The sequence below is a fragment of the Phallusia mammillata genome, chromosome 6, assembly GCF_965637545.1.
Source record: "Phallusia mammillata chromosome 6, kaPhaMamm4.hap1.1, whole genome shotgun sequence".
Classification (NCBI taxonomy): domain Eukaryota; kingdom Metazoa; phylum Chordata; class Ascidiacea; order Phlebobranchia; family Ascidiidae; genus Phallusia; species Phallusia mammillata.
The window spans coordinates 21,192,241-21,218,761 of NC_137257.1; the positions used below are offsets into that span (position 1 = coordinate 21,192,241).

The 26,521-nt window shown below is 39.6% G+C and overlaps 3 protein-coding genes and 1 long non-coding RNA gene across 8 annotated transcripts in view; 2 read left to right on the top strand and 2 right to left on the bottom strand.

Annotated features, from left to right (window-relative positions):
- Positions 1–2,921: 2,921 nt before the first annotated feature.
- On the bottom strand, positions 2,922–9,022 carry LOC145234017 (uncharacterized). The gene is made up of 2 exons (XR_013861239.1): positions 8,799–9,022; positions 2,922–5,223 (listed from the first exon to the last, which is right to left on the bottom strand). It is a non-coding gene; the product is annotated as an uncharacterized LOC145234017 (long non-coding RNA).
- A 708-nt stretch (positions 9,023–9,730) lies between these two features.
- Positions 9,731–21,712, top strand: LOC145233725 (bone morphogenetic protein 3-like). Its single transcript, XM_080098499.1, has 5 exons — positions 9,731–11,494; positions 16,190–16,479; positions 16,618–17,052; positions 17,771–18,190; positions 19,930–21,712. Exons 1-5 carry the CDS (start codon positions 10,912–10,914, stop codon positions 20,113–20,115), a joined length of 1,914 nt encoding a protein of 637 aa, XP_079954625.1. The 5' UTR covers positions 9,731–10,911; the 3' UTR covers positions 20,116–21,712.
- A 1,220-nt stretch (positions 21,713–22,932) lies between these two features.
- Positions 22,933–24,662, bottom strand: LOC145234615 (small ribosomal subunit protein uS3m-like). Of its 2 annotated transcripts, none has more exons than XM_080099324.1 (6): positions 24,560–24,662; positions 24,309–24,437; positions 24,137–24,208; positions 23,950–24,064; positions 23,273–23,374; positions 22,933–23,184 (listed from the first exon to the last, which is right to left on the bottom strand). In XM_080099324.1, the coding sequence occupies exons 2-6, from the start codon at positions 24,336–24,338 to the stop codon at positions 22,997–22,999; spliced, it is 507 nt and encodes a 168-aa protein (XP_079955450.1). In that variant the 5' UTR covers positions 24,339–24,437; positions 24,560–24,662; the 3' UTR covers positions 22,933–22,996. The 2 variants fall into 2 exon arrangements, with proteins under 2 accessions (XP_079955450.1, XP_079955449.1); XM_080099323.1 differs by having other exon boundaries at positions 24,309–24,440.
- Positions 24,663–25,332: 670 nt separating this feature from the next.
- Positions 25,333–26,521, top strand: part of LOC145232196 (uncharacterized) — a 30,460-nt gene continuing 29,271 nt past the window's right edge. For all 4 annotated transcript variants that reach the window (XM_080096734.1, XM_080096735.1, XM_080096737.1 and 1 more), the window contains exons 1-2: positions 25,333–25,418; positions 26,108–26,238. In XM_080096734.1, the coding sequence (XP_079952860.1) occupies positions 25,367–25,418; positions 26,108–26,238 (183 nt within the window). In that variant the 5' untranslated portion in view covers positions 25,333–25,366. The remainder of the gene's footprint in view (positions 25,419–26,107; positions 26,239–26,521) is intronic.

The window sequence follows — 26,521 nt, forward strand, 5'->3', positions numbered from 1 at the left end:
ACCCCTGCTATGTTTTGGGTTTCAAAATTTAGGCAAATTCAGCATGTTTGTGACGTCAATGCCTTCTCGTTTGTCTCGCGTTGAGCAACAGAAAGTTTGAGAGTTTAAAATTTGTGTTTACGACTAAGATACCTGAACTGTTTGTCCACAGTTTGTATGGGATATTGATGACACGTTTCGTAATATTGATGTCTCTGGGTCATTGCATTTTTAAAAAGGAAAGGCTTAAAACAAATGTTTTCGTACCTAAAAATTTCATCAAATGCAATGCACACTTTAATAGCCTAATTGCAGACTTAGCGAATTTAACCAGATTAGCCAACATTATTTGGGAAACAGAGATTTTGCAATTTCTTCGCCAGACGATACAGATCGGGCAAAACACTTTCCCATGAAACAGACAAAGTGAGCGAAACTTGCTTTTTCGCTTGAAAGGAAAACAATTACACGTCGCTTTTCAAATCATACAACTGTGATGCAACTCGGAACAACGTACAATGCAAACGAACTGGAGGGAATCAAGCTAATGACATCACAACCGGACCCCCTTTCCAACTGGCAGAACATCCGGTGTGAGTGGGGGTAGAAAACAGGGGTTAGTGGGGCGTGCAGAAATGAAAGTGCTTCTATGTCCTGCCCAGCTGGGTCTGGGTGAGTTGGGGCGTTTAGGGACTTCCGCGGTTGCTATACGTCATGGGGGCCTTGGGGATTTCCCAAGAAAAACAAGCACACTGACTTATGGTGCGGCAAACTTGTGGCTGATGGCATGTAAATAGTACAAGGTATTTTGGGAGACCTGATTCCTACCTTATGGCACGTAGACACTTGGTTTTGTTCAAAAGAATGTGAGCAAACTTGTTTTAATGTGAAAACATATTGCGAAGAAATATTTGCCAAATACCGGTAACCAAACACCGTCCGATCATCGGATCGTCGTGTAACCAACCCTGCGCGAATCCATTGTCAGGTTGCACCTGTTTGCGAGATAAATTCGTGAGAATATTAATAAAGGCCAATTCGAATTTTGCCGGAGACTGTTTTCCGTTTGTCAATCTCGACGTTATGAGATATACAGAGCGGCCATCGCCGGGTATTGGCCAAAGAACCCGATTCCGGGCCAACTTGGACCACCCAGGCCCGACCCCCCGCGAATGTAGCATCACCTGGTCATGACGTCACGACGTATTGTGTTTGTTTACGTCAGAGAGCGCGCGCGTTTAATCAAATTGCCAGCGACGGGCAATCAGCGCGAAGTGGCCCACCTATGCCGAAGTTTAAACCAACATCAGGTTTTGGCGAGATGTTATAGGGAGATAAGCGACTCGATGAATCTTCATGGGATTTGGGTGCGGAATAGGCGAAATGCATTTGTTAAGCCCTGTTTCCATGTTGCGTTTTGAATAAGTTTCCACATATTCTTTTCCATTTTTCTTCTTCTATTCTATTTTCTTTACCTAGGGCTTATCGTTTACCAAGTGCAAACTAAACAAAGCAGAAGTTGACATGAAACACCTCTATGACGCCACAATTGTAAGATAGGGAGCAAGTGGGACGGCAGTGGGAGGGCAGTGTCATTAAAGCAATCTTGACCGGATGCCTTAAGTTTTTACAGCAATTCCTTATTTGTTAAACGAAATATTATCTGGGATTTAAAGTCTTTCCTGTTCTGACCACTACATAGGGGTCTCTATGGGTGAAAACGGGGGCTCGAGGAACCCCTACTGTGATGACCCACGGAGATCCGGTGACCCTGACCAACTAAAACAACAAGTTAATCTTTGAGATTTTGTTTCACTCACTTCACTTACTTTACCGGGTTTTCGTTTTGTTAGCTGCTCCCCTGCCAAAGAACGAAACACTAAAGATATTTTGTGTTAAAGTTTCTTCTGCGATCTGCTTTAAGTTGGGTTTGGTTTAGCGCTGCAATTATCGCATGGTTTTGCCAGCTGTTGTAGCTTGGAATTTCAAAGGTCGGAGCTAAGATTCGTGGTCTGCCTTTTCACGTTTCTTGGTAAGGATTTAAATATTTTTGAAACTTCTATTTAACAACAAAAATGCTGAACTACACAGACCGAAGCAGCAATTAAATGTTTTTGCTGTAAATTTTGATTGTAACGTCAGAGATCAGGGTCAAAAACAAAGTTGCATTGCAAATGATAATCATATAATTTCCTCATGAACCGAAATAAATGTTAAAATTTCTTAGGCATGAAAAACATTTGTTTATCTCCAAAATATTATTAGGTCATCTCAAAAATAGCGACACATGGCAACGTCATTCATCATTCCCTAAATCTTTCATGCCCTCACGTTGTAAATGTAGGATGACACATAGTTATTATATACGACCAAACATGTAATCTTTCAAACTCAGATTTCACATATTGAAAACCGGGTTCAAAATTCCAGATTCGAAAATCGTCATCCAATCAGCACGAATCGAATCGATCACGTGTTTAGAAAAGGAAATTCTGGGAAAAATCGCAAAACTTGTCAGAAAAATGCGGGAACAAAACATTTTTTATTGCCCTCCGTCGACAGATTGGGGAGCGCGGTGGGTTTGCGGTGACGATAGACCAATAACGTGCCTGCACGCGTCATCATTCGTCAGCACACGTGACTTAATCGGGATTAAGAGATCAAAAGCTTCATCCTGTTGTGCAATGAACCGTGACAAAGCGCGCACACGGAGCTTGTGAGATCATAACAATGGGATTTGGAAGACAATGTACGTTTCATCACGTGGTTGGAGTGCTTCCGGGTGGAGATAAAAAATGACGTTGATCTTAAGATCTGCTGCTATGATTGATTGTACAACAAAAATAAGGAGAACTGTGTCTACGAAGGTCGTTTTTTGCATGAAAATCGTGACTGACTGTGTAGATGCTTTATGTGAAATAGCTTATCACCCTGATTTTCTAAAAAAAAACTTGGAATATCTTTTTCATCGGTAGTATTAAATACCGCATGTTGGAAGTGGCAAATAGACTTGAAAATGCTTTTGCAAAAAATATAATATTGCGGACTTTTGAAAACGCTGACGGTTAAATTCGGGTTGGGTGAGGGTTTGTAATTAAAACAACAACACTAGAATAAGGTCTAATTTACCCTTGCCGGGGCTTGTGTTCGAACATTCCACACACCGTGTGTTATTTAGTACCACCATTTTTTACTAACAGCTTTTGCTGCGTTTAAAACTGTTGCTGTCAGGCATAATATGAACCTGACATAGCATTTTTCATGTTGTCGTGCCCTTTCAGTGACAAGAAGATGACCATGGGTTGTTTTATGCCTGATTACTTCAATAAACATTGTACAAAAGATTTCTATCAATCCATGGAATGCAGAGATGTTAATAAACCGGACTGAAGAGGGTGAACTCCGTTCAATACATTGGGACGTGCTTTATAGCTCTCTGAACTATGGATACAGCTGTTGTTAAGGTCCAGGAAACGGCGGGCAGACGTTTTCAGCCATTATCGTTCCATCATAGCCTGGGCAGTAAAATTATTACGGCATAGGCCCGTTGAAGCTGAAATCGAATTACGTGAGCAGCTGAACACACAGAAATAAGTTGTGATGACTCTAGTGGATTAAACATTGTGACAGACCAACTGGGAATTCGTTTCCAACCGCACGTTACTGTATTTACTCCCAATAACTGCTTTCCACATAAAGCTGGCATTCTTCAGTTTCTCCCAATTCCAATTTACAAAATAACTCTTTACGGCGTCCTTTAAACTTCCTCCACAGCTGTTAAGAGTGAATGTGAGGAAATGAGTTTGCATATAAAACGGAGGTAAATAGCTAGCAGGGCAACAAACAACCATAGTCGGAACAGGAAAGCAAAACACACACGACAATCATACCAACAAACCAAACTGCATACACACACAATCGTAAATCGGTACTATCCCAACCGTACACCAAACCAATATGTTGTTATTGAATACAACTACAATAACAATAAAAGTATATTTTTGGGACAATCGAAAAAGAAAAAAGGCGCTAAAAGATGTTACTTGCCGTTTTCATGTAGTATTAAGTTTTAACAACCCCATTACATAATCTTTTTCGCGCTGGTTTTGACAAATACCGGCTCAAACCTTCCGACATTGTGCCCTTGACATAAGACACCCCATACCATTCATTCACATGCATTAGGGCGGCTAATACTAGCGGTTTCAGGTGGCTTGCTGTGTGATGCAGGGATGCCTTTAATGGCACCCACTTGTTATGTGCATAAATAGGAGCATTTGTGGTAATTTCGTGCTGTCCAGGTGTGCATGTGTCACCTTCTGACGTTTTTTCACCCCTCTACCAATTTGGCGATGAAGGCCTGAAATTAGCTCCACTGACATTTCGAAACGGACGACTTTCAGTTTACGATGCACGGTGCCTTTTTGCGCAGTCTTGGTTTGGTAAAATAACATTCATCCGTTGAGGATACACGCAAGACAAGATGCTATTTCGGGTTTGTAAAAGGTGATGTAATGAAAACACCAGCGCAGTAGTTTCAATACAATGAAACGCACCCCAGAAGAGCATCTGAATGTGTTTTTTTTAGAATCATGTAAACTATTTCATAAAAGGGTATGATTATCTTAGACTTATAGGTGGACAAAAATCGTAAATGTCTGTTTTGGTATATATAAGGCCATTATTATCGGTGACGCATTTTTTGAATTTGGTTGAACAAACGTAAAGTCAGATATTATGTTCCATTTTATGGTTAAAAAACTAATTTTACATTTGATTGTAAAAATGTTGGGCAATCGCAAATATATACATAAAAATATACAACAACATTGCACAATACCGGGGAATTATTGCGCAATCGGCATTTTGCAAAGCTTTACTTTGGACAGGGGCGACAGCAGCAATGTAGCGCCGCAAACTCGGCACAGTTAATGACTTCAATACAACATATCTTAGCCATATGCTGGTGCAGCGTATGAAATCGTACGGCGCGTTTAGCAAGCTGGTCTTTCGGGCTCACGTATTTGCCCAGCTGCTTAAATCGTCGAAAACAAATAAAACATCAGGTGCGTCAAACAATCTTTCACCAACATATGGAGGCTTCAATACTGAGCTGGGTATTAGGGGCGGTCAGTTGCAGGACCGGAAAGAGTTTATGTGGTTGTGGAATCGCATTATGAGACTTTATCTTCAATTTTGCCCAAAGTGGACACCTCCGTCTAACTTCGATTGTTGCTGGTTCCCCTGGTAACAGTTGTGAAGAAGGTTTTGGGTTACTAACAGTCAACACAATATTGTTGTTTAAATATAATATAATTTGTATAAAATTACATCAAAGGTAACACTAAAAAGGAAAACAAAGGGAGCACTAAATCTACACATATCATCACTCTTGTATTCAAATAGAAAATATATAAGAATTACGTCAAAGGTGTTTTTAACAGCCCGATTAGGAGTCGATTAAATTACTTTTTTCGGGGCAATAAAACTCAAAAACAAAATGGAACTTCTTTCTTTTTCAATTTGGTATCAACCGCTAAGCCACAGATGTCACAAGAAAAATCTTTTGAAGGTATGACTGACACGAAAGCGTATGCTTTGGAAATACAATTTTCCCTTTCGTCAGAAAACCTTAACCACAAACTACCAGTAATCGACCACAAATGTATTGCACAAAGGGGCATTGACATTTCACACAGAAGCCAAAGTTGCACTGCGACCAAGATTGTGGTGATGGATTTTCGCTTTTCACATCTGACTGGAACAGGACAAAGGGCCTTTTGACGAAACTCGGTCCTTGCGATTCTGAATGAACAAGTGCATTAAGCAGTGCGACTTCATTACACAGCTCTGTGCACATTCCTATGCCTGCCGAATAGGACCCCATCGGTATATGGGCAAACAAACACTGTGCGTTCGCACAACGGCAAATGATTAATGAACGAACCACATAATGGCATAAATCAGAGTTGTGATGTCTTTACTGAGATAGCCAACCTGAAGTCCGGGTCGCTTGTCCAGTTAAATAATTTTAGTGCAATATTTTACTGCAATGAAAATATAGCATCAGTTTTCTTGCCATAGATTGAGAAATATGCTCTTTCACTTGGTATTTGTGTTGACAAAGTGGCAGGCAGTTTCGCTTTCATAAAGGTTTTAATGGCTCTTCTATATTTAAGTTGGCATTGCAATGAAATTAAATGGGGTTTGTCAGGTTAGTACAGAAATAAAGTCGTCAGCTTTTTAACATACCAACAGTACGGCGAGGAAGGTATATATTTAGTTGTTGATTGCGTTTACCAGCTGAATACAAGGTTACGTCACATTTTTATCACATGACTATTTAGCGAACCGTTGTGAGTCAAAGAGATAAAAAGAAAGTAGCTGTGAGATATGAGTTCCCGATTTTGAACAAGTGCATTTTGTTTGCATAAAAAGGTTTCATGATTTAATTCGGAATTAGGTGCAAAATGTAAAGAAAAAAACACATTTATTTCCATTTTTTAATCTTTGTATTTCTACATTTATATTATTATCAATTTACAATTTACATGAATATATTTAAAACATGATTACCGCAAAGCAAGGCAAACCCAAAACGCTTTTTCAATTTGTTCTGTGCCTCCCTACAAATTAAATTCGGTTTCCCAAAGTTGTAAAAAATCGACAACTTTAAAGATGTGTATGGCGGGTGAAGCTGAACAAAAGTTTATTTCGATTTTTGAATTAAGCCATAAAATTTTCACTTAAAATCTGTTAACACTTCAAGTCCTGATGTATCCTCTCCCATATATCCATTTTACCCAGTCTGTCGTTAAAATGTGATAGAGTGAGAAAAAATTGTCTATTACTTGCTCAGAAAGGTACTCGTGTTTAAAAATTGTCCACCAAATGTCCAAGTGTGTATATCTACAGCTGTTACGACAAAAAGTTTATTAGGTATGGCGCGAAGACATAATTCCACACTCCTAGATGGAAACCACTATAAATTAATTGCTTTTAGTCTTGGGGGTGATCCAAATATTGTCCCCGGTCAAAAAAGATAGTCTAACCACGACTAGAACACGTAAGGAATGTCGGCAACAGCTGGAGCAATAGAAATCGTAGGTAGAAAGTAAAAAAAAAACTTCAAAGGGGGAGCACACGGTTGGTGATTTATTTGTCATGTGTTGACATTTCTGTCGGTGGAACGGAGATGAAAGAAGACATGAGACGTGAGAACGGAAAGAAATATGAACAACTGGTTATAATGCGGCTCATATGATATTAAATGATAATGCCAGGCATGCTACGATTAGTTTTGACTCCGACGAACAGGTGTGCAACACTAAGCTGTGTTTGTCTTAAGAGTTATATTGGATACGGCACACTAAAAAGGCCAGTGGCTCTTCAGACGCGCAACGAGAAATATGATTTGGCAACTTTTTGCCGTTTCTCATAGATGTCACATACCTTATGATCGAGACCAAAGTCTGTGGGAAACAACCATAAGATTTGTGACGTACGATTCATTACGTAATAGATACGGAGGTTTTACTGGGTTCGGATTATATTAGGTCATGTTTATACGATTTTCTAAACCAAAAAATTTTTGGGTAATAATAGAAATTTTGACGCAATTTGGTTCCAACTCTAATAACGCATACAAGCCTATTAGGATTAGTTTTATGTATAATGTCAACCATAGTGCTGATAGAAGTGGGAGTTTATTATAAACCTTGGTGGTTTACACAAAATATCAAGTCTGTAGGAAACTGTAGTTGAAAGTTATTACATAAAACGTGAATGTCGTCTATTACGACATATGTTTTCGTGGTAAGATGTCTCTCTGTGCATTGAAAGTAGAATAAATAAATTTGGAGTTATTTGCCGTACATTGATTTCACATAAGGGTTAGCTTAAATATAAGACTTTTTACCAAATATAAGACTTTTTTACCATGATTTGTTGGCTAGTAAAAGACAATCATATTAAGGTGTTGATGCACATTTAAGTCTGCAACAAAACTTTCGAGAGCGAAATTGGAAAAAAGTGGAACAAATTTTGCTTTAAAATTTGAATGAAAGTCATTTCCACAAAACCGAAATGTCACTTTCATTTTCCCAACAGTCCTCTGCGCTACTCGTGTAAGTCTAATTGGCGTGCGTATAACCATAAAGCAGGTGTAGCTTCACGAGATAATTTGTTGAACAAATACCCTTGAACGGTTGCAAACCTTTTAACGCACGCTTGCACAGAGAGACGCAATCCAATGGTTAACTTAAACTTGCCGGAGATGTTGCCATTTCCATAGCGTGGGCTAAAAGCCCAGAATTGGGGGGGTTGTGTACACAAACTGTTGGGCTTGTGGTTTTGCCCGCGTAAGCTTCCGGTTAAAGCTCTGCAAGACTTAAACAAACACTCGCTTGCTTGTGCACACCTGAGAATTGCAGCCTGGACAGGTGTTCGATGCTAATCAACGATCTTGTTTGCTAGGAAACCAATTAGGCAGCCACTCGTTGGCCAATTAGAGCTCCCCTTATCAGTTTGACGGCGCATCAAAGATTGGACTATCACCGCGTGGCCCAAGAGGCGCTGGGGTCACCTTCCCAGGTGATCCGGGCTGTTCTTAACCTCAACTTTCTTATCGCATTGCTTTATTCAGGAAACATTATCTGTTCTGTACAAATATTCACTATTTTTATGTAACTTGAGCAGAACTGAATCCATATTAATATGCTGCCATGATGATTTGTTTAGCTCTATGGTCTGATTTCGGCGATTCTTTGTGAACCAAACAATTTTGTTTCGATTCAAGTTAGATAATTTGCACAACTCACTTATTTCCCCAAATGCCATTCCTCCGATCTTTGAAAAACGTCACTACAGCTGTCCTTTCTCAAAACCTTCGATTTTCGACAACATTTTTGAAGTGTGTCCGCCTTGTTGAAGATAAGAAGGGCGATAATATCGAGATAAGTTGACGCTTATCGCGGCTGCCAAACTGTGGCCAAGTGGTTCGAAATTCCCCAAAACGCCTCATGAACCTACAAGGCACAAGTACTTCGATTAATTTGTGACAGCGCCATCAAGTTAGGGTGCGATTGGCGACAGTTGGGTAAACAGCTGATGGCTAAATGATTGTCCTCTCTCAAGCGAGTTGGAAGGGTGACGTGATTGATTTACTTGTGGTTGGCGCAGTGCCTTTGTCCGCCAAATCCGATTTAGGTCATTACAGGGTTCGTGAGCGTCGCCATTTTGCTTCTGTGCTGCCAACATTGGGTGGGGACCGATAATTGGTGGCCACGACGCGTCGATTTTAGGAATATAACGGTCAAGCTACATGAGATCGTATGGTGGTAAAGGTTAATTGTCACTCGATTGACCGTTTTAAATAAACTAACCTACGTCAATCTGTAACGATATTTTCACAGACTGATAGTGTGACATCACATATGACATCATGGTAACATATAAGTTCCACGTGACGACGAAAAAAGGCTAATTGATTATTAGGGGTAACAAATTCGCAGGTGCTATTGTTTTTTTTTTCGTAAAAATACACTTTGCTGAAAGTAAGTTAGAGAGAGTATTTGCATCAACAAATGGCAGCTATCAAGTTTTATTTGTCTTGTTTTCGAAACGTCCAAACGCGCGCGCCCACCTGTTTGACTTTACACGCGCCATCGCGATTTTGTGGCAACATAAAAACCCGACTCGCACAACGAAACCCGCCATTCGTCGTCGACCAGTGGCAGGTGTCGTGTGTCTTACACCGCTGCAACAAAGCAAGATTTCGTGTACAAATTTTGTAGTTGACGAAATGGTAAATCAGTCCTGAAGTTTAAGTCGCAATTTAGATGATTTTTATAAGTTGTTTTAGGTAGCTAGGTGGAGTGACAAATAGTTTAACAGTCTGCATGTTCAAATGTTTTGGACACGTTTTTTACGTGCATTTGTTATTTGGTATTGCAGCTCAAAGGGTGTATTTGAATAACGTTTGCTTTATATCTGATATTAATGCATGTAGCAACGTTTGAATAACATATCACAAAATTTTGTGGCATTTTCCAAAACACATTTTAACGATTTTACATGGATAGAACTGCAAGATAACTTGCCAAAGCATGAATTTCCGAAATTGCCAAAAAAAACATTTGTCCAAACAAGTGATTTTTTGCACAGTTTTCAATGCGCTTAATTTTTTACCTTTAAAACTCATTAATTTTTGGCACTCATGTTGGTTGAAAGGTAATTTTAGCGCTTCTTGCAATCTTATAAGCTTGTGGTATCCAACCCTATAGCGATTCTGTGGATCCACGTTTACCGCAAGTCAAAATAGCAGAGCACACCTGCAGAAGAGAACCGGCCTTGAATTAAAGGTGTCAGATTTTCGCGGTTTTAATCTAGAATGAATTAAAGTCGCCATCGCGGTTTGAGAAACTGTGGTTAAAGGAAGGAGACAGTTTTAAATTAAAGCACTTAACCTATTATGCTGTGGTGTAAAAAACGCACTCTTTTTTAAAACGCTTTAATGTTGTGGCTTATTTGTTTGGTTTCTATGAAGGAAAGCGCTTTTCGGGCCTCGGGTATTTGCAATGTGAGACTTTATCGCGCAGCTGGGATCTCGCATATCGTTTAGCTCTGAAAACCGAGCGGTTTTAAGATCTCAACCCCAGATAGCCTTGTTAAAAGCTAGTTGTTGGTTTGACTTTTGACCTAATCCCTTCGCGGCCCGGCGGGCCAGCTGGCAAAACCCGTGCGAAACGCCTGAAAACTCAGTGGTAATGGAAACTTGCCTGTGAGTTGAACATCTTGGTCCAATCTCTCACGCTTCTCAGTAGCCTTGTTGTTTTGCGCTCCAGTCAAAAGTCACCTGGCCAACGTCAACGTTTGTGACCTTTCCTTTCTTTTGTTACAGGTTTTTTTCCGGCGTAAACATATCTGAACAAAATGTCACACAAGCGCTTCACTTTTATCCACATCGCTGTGTTCTGTTTACTCTTGGCGCTTTGCTTGTCGCAAGCCTCAGCGAAACGTTCACGAAAAGGCGGGAAAGGACGGCGCGGAAACCGGCCATCAGATAGCGAAAATAACCGAAGTGAGTTTGCCGCAAGTCGAAACAACTCGAGCGCAGTCGCTTCGCCGGAGCTCGACGTCGCAGTTTCCGCGGAGGAAGAGGAAGTTTCACGCGGAAGTAGTAGAACAGCTGGACGCTCACGATCGCAGAAAACAAGGCCACAAAAACGCGGGAAAAAGCGCAAGGGCCGAAAAGGCAAACGCGGCCGCAAAAGGCCACAGAAAAAGGTGATGCGGGACGTTATGCGTAAACTATTTGGATTTGATCACATGATTGAAGGAAAAGGAAGGTTGAATTCGGTAATTCCGATTGATCCCGCGGTAGAGGATTCGGGTCCTATTCAACCTCCGGAGTTTATGTTGGAACTCTACCAGTCCTACAAGGAGGACTCCAGTATGATGCACTTGAAGTTTGGTTCCCATGGAAACACAGTGAGGAGTTTCTTCTCAGTGGCAGGTGAGAGCTTGCTTCTATTTTCAAATGATTGTTGTCCGACATTTTTATACTTTGTCCTAAGAAAGTACAAGTTTGGCAACATCAAAAAGCAATAATAAACTGTTAGGAGTTCCGCTGGCAAATTTACATAGTTTTGTGTGCACTAAAATAGGCGCCTTTTAAGGCCATCGGCGAACCGGTAACACAAAAATCGTACTTGCTCCACCACTTTCGCTGAAAAATTTGGCACAGTTACAGTGCAACGGCCCATAAACATCCAACACCAAACATGTGTGTTTCATAAACACCGGGGACACCTGTAACTGGCTGTGGCTGTAGCCAGGCGGATGCGTAAGGCCCAAGTATTGCGGAAAGTGTGGGCCGGTTTGCTCGTTCGACCGCGATAGGATTTTATATGCGATTCCTTAACATGTACTTTGTGGTCGGTTCGCGTGCGTGAAGCTCCAATGGAAGAAATCCAGTTGTTTCAAAGTCTTAACACCTGACTTGGTCTGCAGGTACAAAAACGAACAAATTTGTAATTAAAGTGACTGATGATGGCATGAGCATTTGCCGAAACGGTTAAAACATAGAGCAAATCGCTTTTTACGTTTATTTGGGCCGTTAATTTTATCATTAACAGATTTTCGATAGTGTTTCAAAATGAAACGTGTGACAAAGTATTTTCATCATTAGTGAAATAGGTTGTAACTTTCCGTAAAATACTTTGTCTTGCTTGTCCCGTTTTTGTAACAGTACCTAAAGTTTTTTCACTTGTTTTCTTCTATGTCGACAAAAATTAGGGAGTTTCGTATGTTTGTTGGAGAAAGTTATAGCGACATTATAAGACTCACTAATAGACAGAACTGGTGGTCTTAACTTAAACCGACGAAAACTAAGTTACAAACAATTTGAGTGTTAAAAAAGGTTTGTTAACATATTGCCCAAGGGTTTAATGTTTATCACAGTACCGAATCTGTATAGTTCAAACCCTCTATTGACCCTGTAACGATCGTTTCATGTTTGTCTTAACGTTTTACGGCAACAACGAGGGTTTGTTTTGACGAATAACAAGAAATCAAAGGCAGCTAGTTAAACACACTTCATCCGTTTGTGGCTGTTTATTGACCTGGTGTTGTGCTAGCGTTCACGCAATATAAAAAGTTTACCAGGCAATAACCCGTTTTAGGATTAGCAACTTATTAAAGTGTTTTCCAATGTACTAAGCATGTACTAATTAAGAGTAACCGCTTGGCCCCTTTTTCTAGAATGCACAATGTAAAAAAAAAAACGTGACAGTATAAAAATGTCTAAAGGCGCATAGAATTCAAATAAGGCACAACATATGAAAAAAGTTATGATATGCTTTTAAAAAAACAAAAACGGTTAAGGCAAAAGATGGTAATATGCTTTTAGTGTAAGAAAGAAAAAAAAACATTTTGCGCACTACACTGATTCACATTTTGCGCACTACTGATTTGAAACAAGCCGGTACCAGCAAGTATGCAACTGTTACCAGCCAACGTTAACTAGATATCAGATGCAACTTAATGCGTCAAAGGACTTCTAAAGCAACCACAAAACGTGTTTTTGACACGAACGCTCCACCGCAGTGTGAAAATGGCAGGTTGCAATGAAGTGCCTCGCGAGAACACGGACCACCCGTGCAAACGTAAAGCAGAAAAGTTTAATGCAATTACGATGCCACGTTTTAGATCAAACAAAATTCACACCGTTTAAACTTTAGCAAATATCTTATTTTGGCCAAATAAATGTAAGGCCCCTGCAGGTATCAAGGCCTATCTATAAACTATTTTCTACAACTAAACAAACTTTGTGAACCGTTGTGAGTGCGTTTAAATTTTCAAATCGGATGAGACCAAAAACCTTTTTATGCATTTAAAAAATGTAGGCAGTGAGCCTTCATAGTTTCAGATACCTTATTATTCAGACGGTAACCCGAAAAGTTACGCCCACAGGGCGGTGAATTAAAAACTGTCGGAAAACCGTCAACGATGACATGGAAACGCAATTTTAACACGAAATTTCTTCGAAACAGAGTGCAGAGAATTTGCTAAACCCCTAAACTTAAATTTAATCCAGCCCCTGTCAAACCACAACCGCACAGTTTGTAGCAACTAGAAGCAAAATCGTGTTTTAGTGGATGTGGTGTTGACTAGAATATTGAGGTAACGATGACTGTCATTTTTCTCCTGGTGAATTTGGTGAAAGATATACACCCGAACTTTTCCAATTATTAGTTTTTTTTTGGATCAAGAACGCCCTAGCAGTTTTAATGTATAACAAAAGGCGATATTTTAAACTATTACCTTGTAAAAGCGTTTGTTATTCAACAGCAAATCGTTTTTTCTTTGTTTTTCTCCCAAAAATTCCATCGTGTTACTGTCAGTCACCTCTTATAGGAGAATTGGGGGGTAAAGGTGAAACATTTACCCTTGGGGCTGCAGAAGAAATTTAGGGGGTGCGCGACAGGGGCGTTGAAGCGTGCAGCATCTGTCACGGCAATCGCAAATCCGCGTAAAACAATGAGTTTCGGAACGAGCGGCGCGCGCGTTTCGGGTTAAAGCAACTCGACTATTTGCTAAAGTCCAAACACCGCAAAATTCCGGGCTTGCACCTTGTCACTTGTAACACGACGCCACGCGCATGCGCCAAGCGCCCCCCCTCAGTGACGATTGATCGACCGGGGCCTGTCAAACACGAGGCGAGGTGAAGTGATATGAACTGTGACCGACTTGGGAGGGAGGTTCGATATAAAGGGTGACTAATAAAAATCTGTCGCTCCAACAGCGAAAAAAGTGTGAAAAACATGTTTTTGCTCCAATCCAATTTTCGCTTACATCAGAAAACAACAAAATCAACTAAATTAAACACGTTGACTTTATTGGCGACTAAAATTAACCACAAAAAACGGTCTAGAGAGGAAAAGATTAAAAAGACCCATTGGTCGAACAAAATTACTTCGGCAGTGACAGTGATTTATCACGGAACCCTCGCTTATTTTGTCAACAGTTTCAGTTTTGGGGCCAAACACCTTTTTGTTTGAAATTTTTCCTTCCACCTCGACAGGCACGTGTCCTTGTGACCACATCCGGATAATTAACGCATTCCGGACGTTTTTTGCAGCCTTATCCATTTTTTGGCCGCCAAAAAAACTCGCAATGAAACCAAACCGCTGTTATATTTATTCCTCTTTTTGGTTCGCATTCCTTAGACATCGGATAAAGTGCTAAAAATTAATTGGAGCATATTATTAGGCGGGTAGCATCGTTTTGAATTAGATCTTTGGCGCAGAACTACTGCAAATTCAGCCCATATTTTACTGATGCTTGAGTACACACCATATCAGTTTAAATACTTTTGCAAAACACCAACCGTGAATTTGCACAAAACGTATATCAAGTGCTAAGACTGAAATGCAACTCTAGAAGCAAAACGTTCGCTTAAATTAACCCCAAATGACTTTTAAACTAGAATTTAATCAACTGAAATTTTACGGCGTAACATTTCCCAAGCGTAGTGTTACAAAACCGAGATGGGAATGCAAAACACCAAACCAGGTGAACTTTAATAACTGGTTTTCAAATCCGACGAAAATAGCTGTTTGAAAACCGCTGAGCCGACCGAAAAATTTCGCCAGCCTGATCAAACATTACCGTTGACCACATCGTAGCTGTTGACGTCCAAATAACCGCTTAGTGAAAAACTTTCAACGAATGAGTAATATCAGTTTTGAGGTTAAGTGCCACTGGCATTTATTTACCATCTTTCACTATTGGCAGTGTAATTAATTTTCTCGTACTTATTTGGCTCAAAGTAGTAGAATGTGGTTCAAAGTAGAAGAAAATGGTTCAAAGCAGCAGAAAACAAAGTAGAGGGAATGTACAATAAGGGTTTTTGTGCTAATTTCGAACTAGCACAAATACTCCAAAAGGCAGCTTCAACTTTTTGTGAACGATTTTTGACAATATTCGTACAAGCTATTGTTCATTTTGTACTTAGCATAAAATATTACGCCAAGCCCAATCAAAATAAACAGGCCCACCGTAATTTCCAATAACCCATACATCTTTAAACACAACCAATTGATACACAAACCCTTCAAAGCTGATAAGTAACACGGCTTTGGATCATCCGCTTTATCTAGTTCTTCATTGCGCTGGTGCAAAGTCGAACACTTAACATCTCTCAAGCACCAAGGCGGCTTTAGAACAAACCGAAACGTCAATTACAATCAAAAGCGATACAGTCGCACAAGCGAACCGCTATTTGTTAGTAGTTTGTTGTCAAAACGCCTTAATCCGCCAAAAAGCGTTTAAAAAGAGAGAAGTGAAGAGAGAAAGTTTCGTTCGAGTGTTCTTGTGAATCAACAGCGTGGAAAATTGTACACCGCGCTGATCCGATCAACGTAAATCGTAGCGGAACTCATCCGATATTGCCAGAGCCGAAGTCAAACACCTGGGATAAATCCTACACCGCGTCCGGGCTTACAAGGGTTTACAGAAGCGACAGCTACAGGGGTTTAATCGAGTCCAAACAGATGTTCAAAGCAACTTGAAAGCACTTGACTCAGAATTTGGCTCAACTTAAAAGACTTTGACTCATTTCAAAGTGGCATAAAATTTACATTCCATTGTCTATAAAGCTCTATGTTAGTAAAATTTACTGGTTCTAACACCTCATTATTTTTTACAGGAAACATCCCCAGTAAACCACGTGGTTTGGGTAAACCAATCACAATCGCTTCGGTGGATCCAGCCGACGCGAGCACTCCTACGTCATCAACTTCTACGTCACGTCAGATGCGCGTTTACGCTTTCAACGTCACGACAATCCCAAAAAGCGAGTCCGTCGTTAAGGCCGAACTTCGACTGGACGGACAAAAATCGTCTCTAGGCGACCGAAACCATGGCAACCGATCTCAGTGGGTCGTCTACGTGGGGTCGTATCAAATCGAACCCATGGAAGGAAGGGAACATAAACTGGTAATTTTGTTTGTTGCCGAAGCTTAACATGGTTCTTCTACCATCCTACTTATTCCAATTCGATAAATAAGTTCATATTGACTTGTATTTTGGAAGTGGGATTAATTTGATCTTTCAAAAATGCTACAATATTAACAGATCTACAGACGCGTCAGCAACCTGGTCAGTCTGCGTCAGACCACGTCAACGCTTTGGCAAGACCGAGAACTGGCTCGCGCGGTAAAAATGAGCAGACAAAAAGGTCACGTGCTTATTGCCAAGTTCTTCAACGAGGGTGACGCGACCCTCTACCGAATCGCACGAGATGCCACGTCATCGAATAGTCTTGATTCTCCTGAGTCACCGTTGCCTTCTGTCTTTGTGGCAGCTGACACCGAGCGATCGAAAAGGGACAGCGGTGACAACCGGAACCACCCGACCCCAGCACAACCAAGAGGTGTTGACATCCCGGCCTCTGGAACCCCAGTGTTGGTCGTGTATTGCAATGATTCCAACACCATAGCGAGTCTCCCAGATTCATCAGATGGCGAAAGTCTGTTGAACTCGACTATGAAGATGACTTCACAAAGCAGGGTGAGTTGGGAAGTATAGAGTTCACATTGCATTCAGTTGGGTCATTTACTTGCGTCAACAAAGCTTAAGAAAATTCCCAAAGCATAACTTTTCCCATGCGTTCAGAAACAAAAAAAGGGATTTAGTTAGAATACAAAAGTGAACTAAGTAGATTTGAGCAAACACTACAATTTACGTGGGGTTTCAACAACAGCTGTGCGCCAATCAAGCGTTTCATAAACCCGATATCGGTGCGCAGTAAAGCGTGACGACAAACTTTAACCAGTATCGCTGTGTTGCCATAGTAACGTTGTTCAGGTGCCGTTAAACAATTTCCGTCTAGAAAAAGCGAATCCAGGCAAAACCGGAAATTATAAGGCGGGGAAGGGACGGTTCGGGCGCGAAGCAAATGTCAATGTTATGCGAATTTAATCACATTGGTCACGCGCAAAGTAAATTAAATCACTTTCGGGTCGATATTACCGAAATATACGGAATTGAAAACCGCTCCTGTCAATCATAACGGGTAACAGCTGCGCAGGAGGTGCATAAAGTAGATAGGACGTGCCTGCTACGAGATACTTGGTTATAAATGCTCCTACTGTTAGTTATTTTCGGTTCCTTTACATTGCGTCTTTGTGAAACAAAGCATCAGCACGGATCAAAAAAATCCTAATGGACAACTTAGATATTCTATGCAATTGTCCAAAATAGTAAACTAAAGTTTTAAATTAAACAGTCGAAGCGTTCATCGAGGCGACTTGAAAATCCCGATCGACCGAGCAGTCAACCGAAGAACGATCTTCCCGATGAAGTCCCTAAATCCAGCCAAGCACCCGGTGAACTTGACAACATGCAAACCGAACCTCCAGGAAGCGAAATCATGTCCACACTGAAACCAAGCAAACAGCGCAAAAACAAAAAGGCGCGCGGCGGGAAAAAACGCAAGAAGTGCAGGAAGTCAAAGAAGAAGAAGGGGAAAAGGAAGGGATGCAAGCCGAAGAAGTCCCACGTGGAGCTGAATTCCTCCTCTCTGGCGTGCGGGAGGAAGCCGATGTTGGTTGATTTTGAAGAGATCGGTTGGTCCTCCTGGATAGTCGCTCCTCACACCTTTTCAGCTTACTACTGCGCGGGAACATGCACTCTAGCTAACAGCAAGGTAAAGCGTGATTTTGCTTTTTGGTTTGATTTTTACAAGCACCTCTCAACGGTTTGTCTTCATGCAAATCTAGTCATGGGCACCGTTTCGGCAACGATTACTGGTCGACCTTGATTGCACGTAATTCTATCTTGGAGCTGAGCGCTTGTGCAATCGCCGACTGCCCGCATGTTCTTTACAGCACATACGAAACTATACTGCTCTTAAAATAGAGTTTCATAGGCTTGTATATGTAATGGTGCTTACAGAGGTCCCTTGTGTGTCCAGAAACCGTGTTTATGTTCCCAGAAACCACATGAAATATTAAGGGGGTCACTGGTTACAAACAAAAAGTTTAAAACTAAAAACAGAAGAAGTGTTTGTCCTGGTATATTCCGTCTATTGTTGTTGAGGCGATTGATCTTCGCTAAAAATACACTACACCGAAACCAAGCGTTTTTCTACGGCCCACGTCAAAGTTGCGGTGAACTGTGACATAAACATTTACATAGCACAAGGCGGAACAATCGATCATCGACAACAATAATATGTCCCCACATTAAACCTGGCCTTAATAGGTTTGCAATAAACTCGCATTTTAGGGAAAGCAATGTTTTCACCGAGAAATGTGTTGCGTAGTTTTCAAGAGAGTTTATAATACCCAAAATTGAAGATAATTTCACAGGATAAAAGTTCGTCCGTATTACTCTAAATTGACTTGATAAATGTTTCAAGATTAAGCTGGTTTGGATTGGGTTTCACTTTTAAGTTCAAACTGGATCCGTAAATGGATGACAGATAGAAGGTCAAGTAGAGTTCACATAGTTTTCCGTTGGGTCCTTTACTTTCATCAACAAAGCTTAAAGAAAATTCCCGAAACAGAACTTTTCCCACGCGGAAAAAGGTATACCCCTAACAAACATAAGCAACCAGTATTCGGGGCCTTACGTTTGTTGGGTGCACAGCTAGAAGTCCAAACGGCTTTTCACACGTAAAAGCGACGCTCCAAACGAATACGAGCCGACAATGCACATTCCTTAGCTTTTTCCAAAACTTTACTTGGTTTAAAAACTCACAATCTTGGATTCGGGTTTGGGCGTTGGCCTCCCAGTACGTGATCTCCGTTCAAGTGCCAGCTAAGTGGGGCGTATTGATGCGAAATGATTGGTAATGTGGCGAAGAAGGGGTTGGGTACATAGGTCTTTCATCAAGCTTTAGATGTTGTGAGCTCAGTGTTGGAACACGTTGCTATCTTTACGACTGAAATTGTGCTTGACACTGTTGAGCCAAGTTGTTGGCACTTAAAATGCGCCACTAACATAACTGCCATGTTTGAACAGCGGCTGTCTGCTCGGATTTAATGGACAGAGAAAAGACTTATAAGAGCAAAATGTAAACAATCAAATGTAAACAAAGTATGTACCAGCAGAAGACGCAACATACATTTATGGCTTCGAATAAAAACTTTAAAATAAGTCTCCAAAACAGTGACTCCCCCAAGTTCCTTTCCGATACCTCTTCATTTCACCAACCAGTTTTTGCTCCTCTTGTTATATATACCGCAAAGTTACTAACCTTCCATATTGTGGATATGATTAAGCATTTTGCACCCCTTAGGAAAAGGTCGCGCACCCTTATGAGGTCCGTGCTCCCAGGTTAAGAAACACTGCCCCAATAAACCCAAAATGCATCCATTTAAAGTGTTTATAGCTTGTAACTTCCATAGCATTAAGATTAAGTTGCTTGTTTTGTTTTTACAGACAACCAACCCGACCAACCACGCAATCATCCAGATAAACCTAATGGCAACAAATCCCGAAGTACCTGCTCCTTGCTGTGTTCCTGACAAGCTAGAAGCGATCAGCGTGCTTTACCTGGACGCCAATGACATCGTGGTGTTAAAAACATTTAACGACATGGTCGTGAACTCATGCAGATGCCGGTGATCGAACCCACGACCCTTCGATCCCAAACCGACGTTCGGTTTTACACCAAACCTGCTCCGAGGCAAGAGATTTAAGTCGCGGTGATGTCAAAAAGGCCAAGTGCGCGGCGCTCTTTGGCGACCTCGCGTGTGTGCGATGCGCGCGCAAAAAGTTTGACGTTGACTCGCTCGCGTTTGCTGTTTGTTACGTATTCTTTTGTGGGTATTTTATAAAGTATTTATCATAATCCTTGCGCTGAAACGAACTTTCAAGAAGTATTTCCTTCTGTTTTTGAAAGTCACACTTGCATCTACGCACGTCCCTAAAGAATTTCTAATCAGACGTTTAAGTGCATTTGAAAGTCCTGCGATAATGCTTGCAAATTCTTTCCCTCAAATTTATTTAGGTTTCATGACATTTTAATGGACGTCTGTTGTAACACAACATTTTTAAATTCGCATAATCGTAACCAATGTTAAAGATTGTTATCTCAAAAACACAATCACAAATAAAATAGATAAACCTCTTAGAGATAAAACGTTTAGAGCAGGAAGTTTTCGGCAAAGCCACGACCAAATGAGAAAATGATGTCCAATCTTATCACTGAATTTTATCCTAGCAAATCGCCTTTTCTGAATGCAAACAGGTGTGAAACCGGTGTTTTGCGCCCGCTGTTCCGTCATAAAGGGCAAATATTGCCTGTTAAGTGCTTCAAAAAGATCATTTTTAAATTTAAAGCACAAACATTCCCTTGCTAAATGCAGATTAATGGTTACTAGGCGTTCAAATGGCTATTGGGAATCTTCCCCACCCTGAAAACCCTCAATTTGAGATTCGTTTATCTAAGACGATTTCCTTTATAGATGTGTGACCCAAATTACTTGCCCAGAACCAACAAGGCAAAGAATCAATGTTTTGGTTGGTTCTGCAATGCCCGTCCACTAGTTTGCCCAGCTGCGCAAGGCTCGCTTCACAGGTGCAAAAATCTACTCACTACAAACTGGGCATGCCCGTCCATCACTATACCCACTCGGTTCAAACTCTACCAACCAACAATATTTCTATTTTTCCACTTGAAAAATCGCCTTTCATCGTGTAACAGAAAACACCTGTGAGCCCAGCCCTCATCACGTGCCAAAACCCACCGTCACGCATGAGCGGATTAATCCTGGGCGCATTTTAAATGTATGCGTAGAGACAGCATCAGGATGCGCCTGTCCGATTTTGATCTTGTCCGTTTTTCTGCATGATCTATCGTAAGGAATTAGTGGATTACTGGCCAACCTACGGTGAATGTTTGTACGTCATTCTGGTGTAACAGGGATTTACTTTGACTGACACAAAAATCAAATACTGCTTGTTTATATAATAATGCAAGGTGTAAATTGGGACCAAGACGTGTACAGCAAGCAGTGGCAAACATTCTCAAACCGTATTGTTTTTGCGATTTTTTTCAAGTGCATAAGTGTTCCTGTTTGTTTTTTAAGTTTATTTTTTGTTTGTTTCTTGTCATTCTGCTGCAGCGTCCTTTTTGAGGATGTGCACATATTTTTTTGTTCATTCGTCGCCCCTTTTGATGAAATAAAGTTCCCAAAAGCGTAGAAGGCGCTTGACTTCACTGTTTGCGCTAAAAGTCACGAAACGAACAGCTGGACTGACAGAAGTGGACGACAGGTGCAGTGAAGCGGAACCCAATCGTGTAAACAACTTCGACGCTAGTCTTCATACGCTTGTGACAAACAAAACATTGCACACCTGAAGACTGTTTGCAGCTTATAACTAATGACAATGAGATAGAAATAAGGGTCATGGCGGTCCTAGAATTCTTACGCTGCCATACATCTATGCTTTTTAGGTAATGGTAGAAGTAAGCTATCCTGTTAACTGTCGAAAGGACAATCCGCTAAGCGTTTTGTCACAAAAGTTTCACACGTATCATCTATTATCCCTGGATAATCTTCGTACCCTCTTCATAATTTCCACAAAAAATTGTATTAGTAATGGATTTATGTTATTTGTGTATCTTTGTTACAATTAGGTTTGTAGTTGACAAATACCGGGTTGTTTCGATAGACGAGCAATAATCTCATTACAACTTTAATCGATGTATAAGTGAACTAACTGACTAAACTACTTGGATATTAACTATTAAGTAGGTTAGTTTGGCGTTCTACTGAAGAAAGCTGCTTTCATAAAATTGTTTTGATTGCAAAAAGACGAATTGTTTTAAAACTTACATTTTTCAATGAAACCACCTAATATTATTTACTGCAGAAAACTGCAAAATTGAAACAAAGCAAAATGGAGTTTGTTTCACTGATTTATCAAAGGGTTTGAAAAGATTGTTCGTCCAGGTTTCGACCCAAGACTGAATTTGGCTGGACATGGGCCAAGTGCTTGAGCTGACAACCAACGCCCCTAAATTGACCTTTAGCGCCAACTGCCGTATGAAATATTTTAGAGCATACTGTCTGTATTAGTTTTACTCGTTTTGTTTTTATCTTCGGTGGACGGGCGCCTGAATGTCTAATGCTACCTTTGAGTCCGCCGTCGAGCTAACTGCTTCTTATAAGGCCGTTAGAATCATTTAGTATTACATATTTTCGACTTTAGGAAAGTTAGTAACTTAAATTTAGTCCAACCCATCCCATCAGATTTCATTGGCCATTCTGCTGATGTTTTTGACTTTGCTCGCTGTAAAATGCATTTTGTGCGCATGTTGCTGTGATATATCTACAGAATCAAGTTAATTTAAAACAGGATGAACATAAAAAGGCAGAAGCATCACCCACAAGAAAGTCTGGAGCAGGAAATAAACAAGTTTTCAGCAGCATGGCATCATTTTTGGTATTCATTTGTATTCAAAAGACAGTAGAAGTAGAAAAGTTGTGAAATTTAAAAGTCAAATGTATTTGTAGTGTGAGTTATCTACTGAGATTTTGACCATGTGAATCTTAACAACACATTTCAAATATGCTGAGAGAAGCCTTTCAGAATATCCGATTAAAAAGTCCATCCTATATCCACCAGGGGGTACTGAGACATCCGAAGTGGCAATTACATCCACTATGTTAAATCTGCGCTTAATAACTGTAACAAAAGAAAATAGTTGCATTATTTCTTGTCATGCTTGCAAAGTATGGAACATTCCTCCTTTTACAAGAAACAAACCATTTACCGATTCCCGAGATCATGCGATAAAATGTTCCCATGATAAAATTTCGAATAAATTTGTCCTCATACATTAGTTGGTACGCTCCCTCCTCGCCATGAAGATTTCCTATAGTTTACATTTACTATTGAGCATAAATAAAACAACATTCACCTACAAAAACACTTGCATATACTACCGTAGGCTGAAAATGCAATAAAACACAAGACAAGACTGTGCTTGTCCACTTAGGCATCAGCATCCACCAACCAGCATTTTGTAAAGTTATGTAAAGTTATTCAATTTGATCATTCGCAAAACTATTTCTGGACAAAAAGATTCCATAAATTTTACAAGTAGTGTACAATATCAAACAAAAATGCCAATAAAGAAAGACATACAAAGTCACTTTATGTAGGGCAGTGTGACATGGCAATAAAAACAAAATGTCACAATCAGCTTTTATTGCAGCTTGCGGGACACCTAGCAGATATTATCATTAATTTCAAATGAATAGTATTTCTTCAAACTGTGCACATGTAGTGAAAATATCTGAATAAAACAAACTTTGTTTATTGGTTGAGGTGTGTGAAGGTTTGTGGTTTTATAGACTAGAACATGTATGTCCAAATTTCAGTTTTGTTTGGACAAACGACAAACAGTTTGAAATGATAATTCCCACCTAATAATCTATTGTAACAAACCTGTGTGAAATGTCAAATGTGATTTTTTCCAGCCGATTGCATCTGGTTTCATAGCCTGGTCATATGTCAAGGGCTTGGTATTAAATTTTGAAATCTTATGCTTTCCAGCCTGACTCTGAATAAAAAAACCAAAACAGCAAATCAGAAGTCTTACAAATGGCAAAATAAATCAACGGCAATATCTTACCTTACACAACAAAGCCGTAGCATGTAATGAACTACATTTAATTACAGTAGGAGCAAAGGTCAAGAGAAACTTCTAAAAACAATTAAAATCAGGTATTAACTGTGCGTCACAAAAAGCCATTTTTTGTCAAACTATTTCAAAAGAAGAATTTGTCAAAAAATAGTAAACTTGCCTTGTTTGCAACACTTTTAGCAATGTTCATACTAAATCATTTAGTGTCCAACGCATTAAATGGAGATTTAAGTCACATAGAAGTCCTATTCTCCAATAGCTCAAAGCGCATAGAAAAAAACGTCGAAGCCTTCTAAAAACAAACATACCGATATTGATTTGTTGGAATATTTACACAAAGTTAACATAAGTTACATATATTTACTAGAATTTTTGATATATTTCAGATATGAACAGAAAAAATTACCCTACCTGCGTTTTTACTTTTTCTGCAGTTCCGTGGTGTTGATCAATGTCAGCAGAATGAAACGAAGCGTGACCAAAATTTTGCATGTGACCAGAATTAACGTTATCCTCGATATTTAAGTGCAGTTTTTTTTATTAGCACCAATACAAGTTATTTTTAACAATCTGTTTAATAACTAGCTTTGGAAAAATATATTTAAAATGTATGTGTCCAGTTTATGTACAACGATTGACGCATGTGGAAAAAGTTATGTAACTGCTATCCACTGAGTTGCAACGGATTAATATTGCAACCTTTTTCTTTTCTTTTTTTTCTTGTAAACAATGAATTTCGTTTTGTTATCATCTCCAATTGTTCCATTTCGTCATCGTTGGTTGGTTGGCTAATGGCTTAGATTTAGTTCCTCTACCACTGACCAAGTCAGGTCTTTGTTTGAACTGCTAGTGAACTGCAGCTAATTGCTTTCCAGTATAAAAGTTTCCGTAAGATAGCGTTACATTACAAGGGTCCTCATTATTTAAACCTCACGGAAATTGCCAGTTATATTTTGATCTTTTCCAAATGTGGTAAAGTACTTAATGCAGAACAACTTCCTGTGGCATGCGTGGCGTGGGTATTTTTTTCTTACAAAAGCAAAACGCATGTAATAGAGTTTACAATATATCATATAAACCTAAATGTAATAGTGATAACTGATATATTTTATGTGGTATATTTTTCGAGTGTCCAGTCTTAGTATATTTTTAAGAAAACAGTTTTTAGGTTTTGGGACAAAAGTAATTAGTCATGTATGTGTTTCAGGTCTAATAAATATGAAGTCAATTGTTATAGTTTTTTGTTTACTGCTTGGTGTTACAACCCAAGGTAGGAGCTTTTTTACAATTATTGTTTAAAAAAAATCAAATTAAAAAATAAGTGTATGTTGTGTTTTACCAAAACGAAACAACTTTGTTACAATATTCAAAAACTTTGGCTGTACTATTTTTTATTTAATTGAGCGATGTTTTACAAACCAGAATATTCAAAATTGGTATCGCTGTGTATATACTAGGGTTCCTCTATTTCTCGACTTTTTCGTTTCTCAAGAAACGAGAAATTAAAAATTCATTCCTCTTTTTTATTTAAGCCGATTTTCTAACAAAAACAAACAAAACATTTCCGATTGTACGTTTTTTCGCTTCTAGTAGCGATCGTAAGTAGTAATTCGCTATCAAACGAGCAAAAAAACGAAGCGACTGTTATAGATTTAACGCAACCAGGCATGACTACTGCCTGGGAAAGGTGAAAGTTTGGAGGCAACGCACGCTAAAAATCGCTGTTTTGGAAGCAAAATAAGAAAGTTATGTGCCCAGTCCGCTCTAGAGGCGAGTTGAAACGAAAAATACACGAAATAACAGGTGTCGCATTTACTTTTTGTTTAAGATATGTGACGTAATTTTTCTCGAGAAATTTTTATTTATTTCTCGAGAATCGAGACTCGATTTTTTCGAGATTTCTCGAGAAGGAACTCTAGTATATACTGTTGTATATTGACCAGAAATTATTGTATTAAGCATTTGGAGCCATCCTCGGTGCAAACAAGTGCACATGGGGTCCATCCTACTGGTGTAAAAATGCTGGAACTGCAAATGAGTGTGGCGCATTCCAACACTGCCATAAAAACTACTGGAGCAAACCTGTGAAAGTAAGAACCCTGTGTGATATGTTAAACAGTTACTTAATCTTTTTAGTATGTCAAAATAAAAAAAGAGTACATTGTACTTTTCAATTTTCTATTTTACTTCAGTTAGTTCCTAAACATTTAACATTTACTCTAGATATAAATGATATTAAAGGGGTCATAGTTCTGTAAACTCAGTACTGTAAAAGTTACATTTACCTTTAAAATTACAATCATTTTATTGTGTTCTAAACCCTAAACGGAAGTTCAACACCAGTTTTGTCGATATTAGTGCTTTCATCAGTTT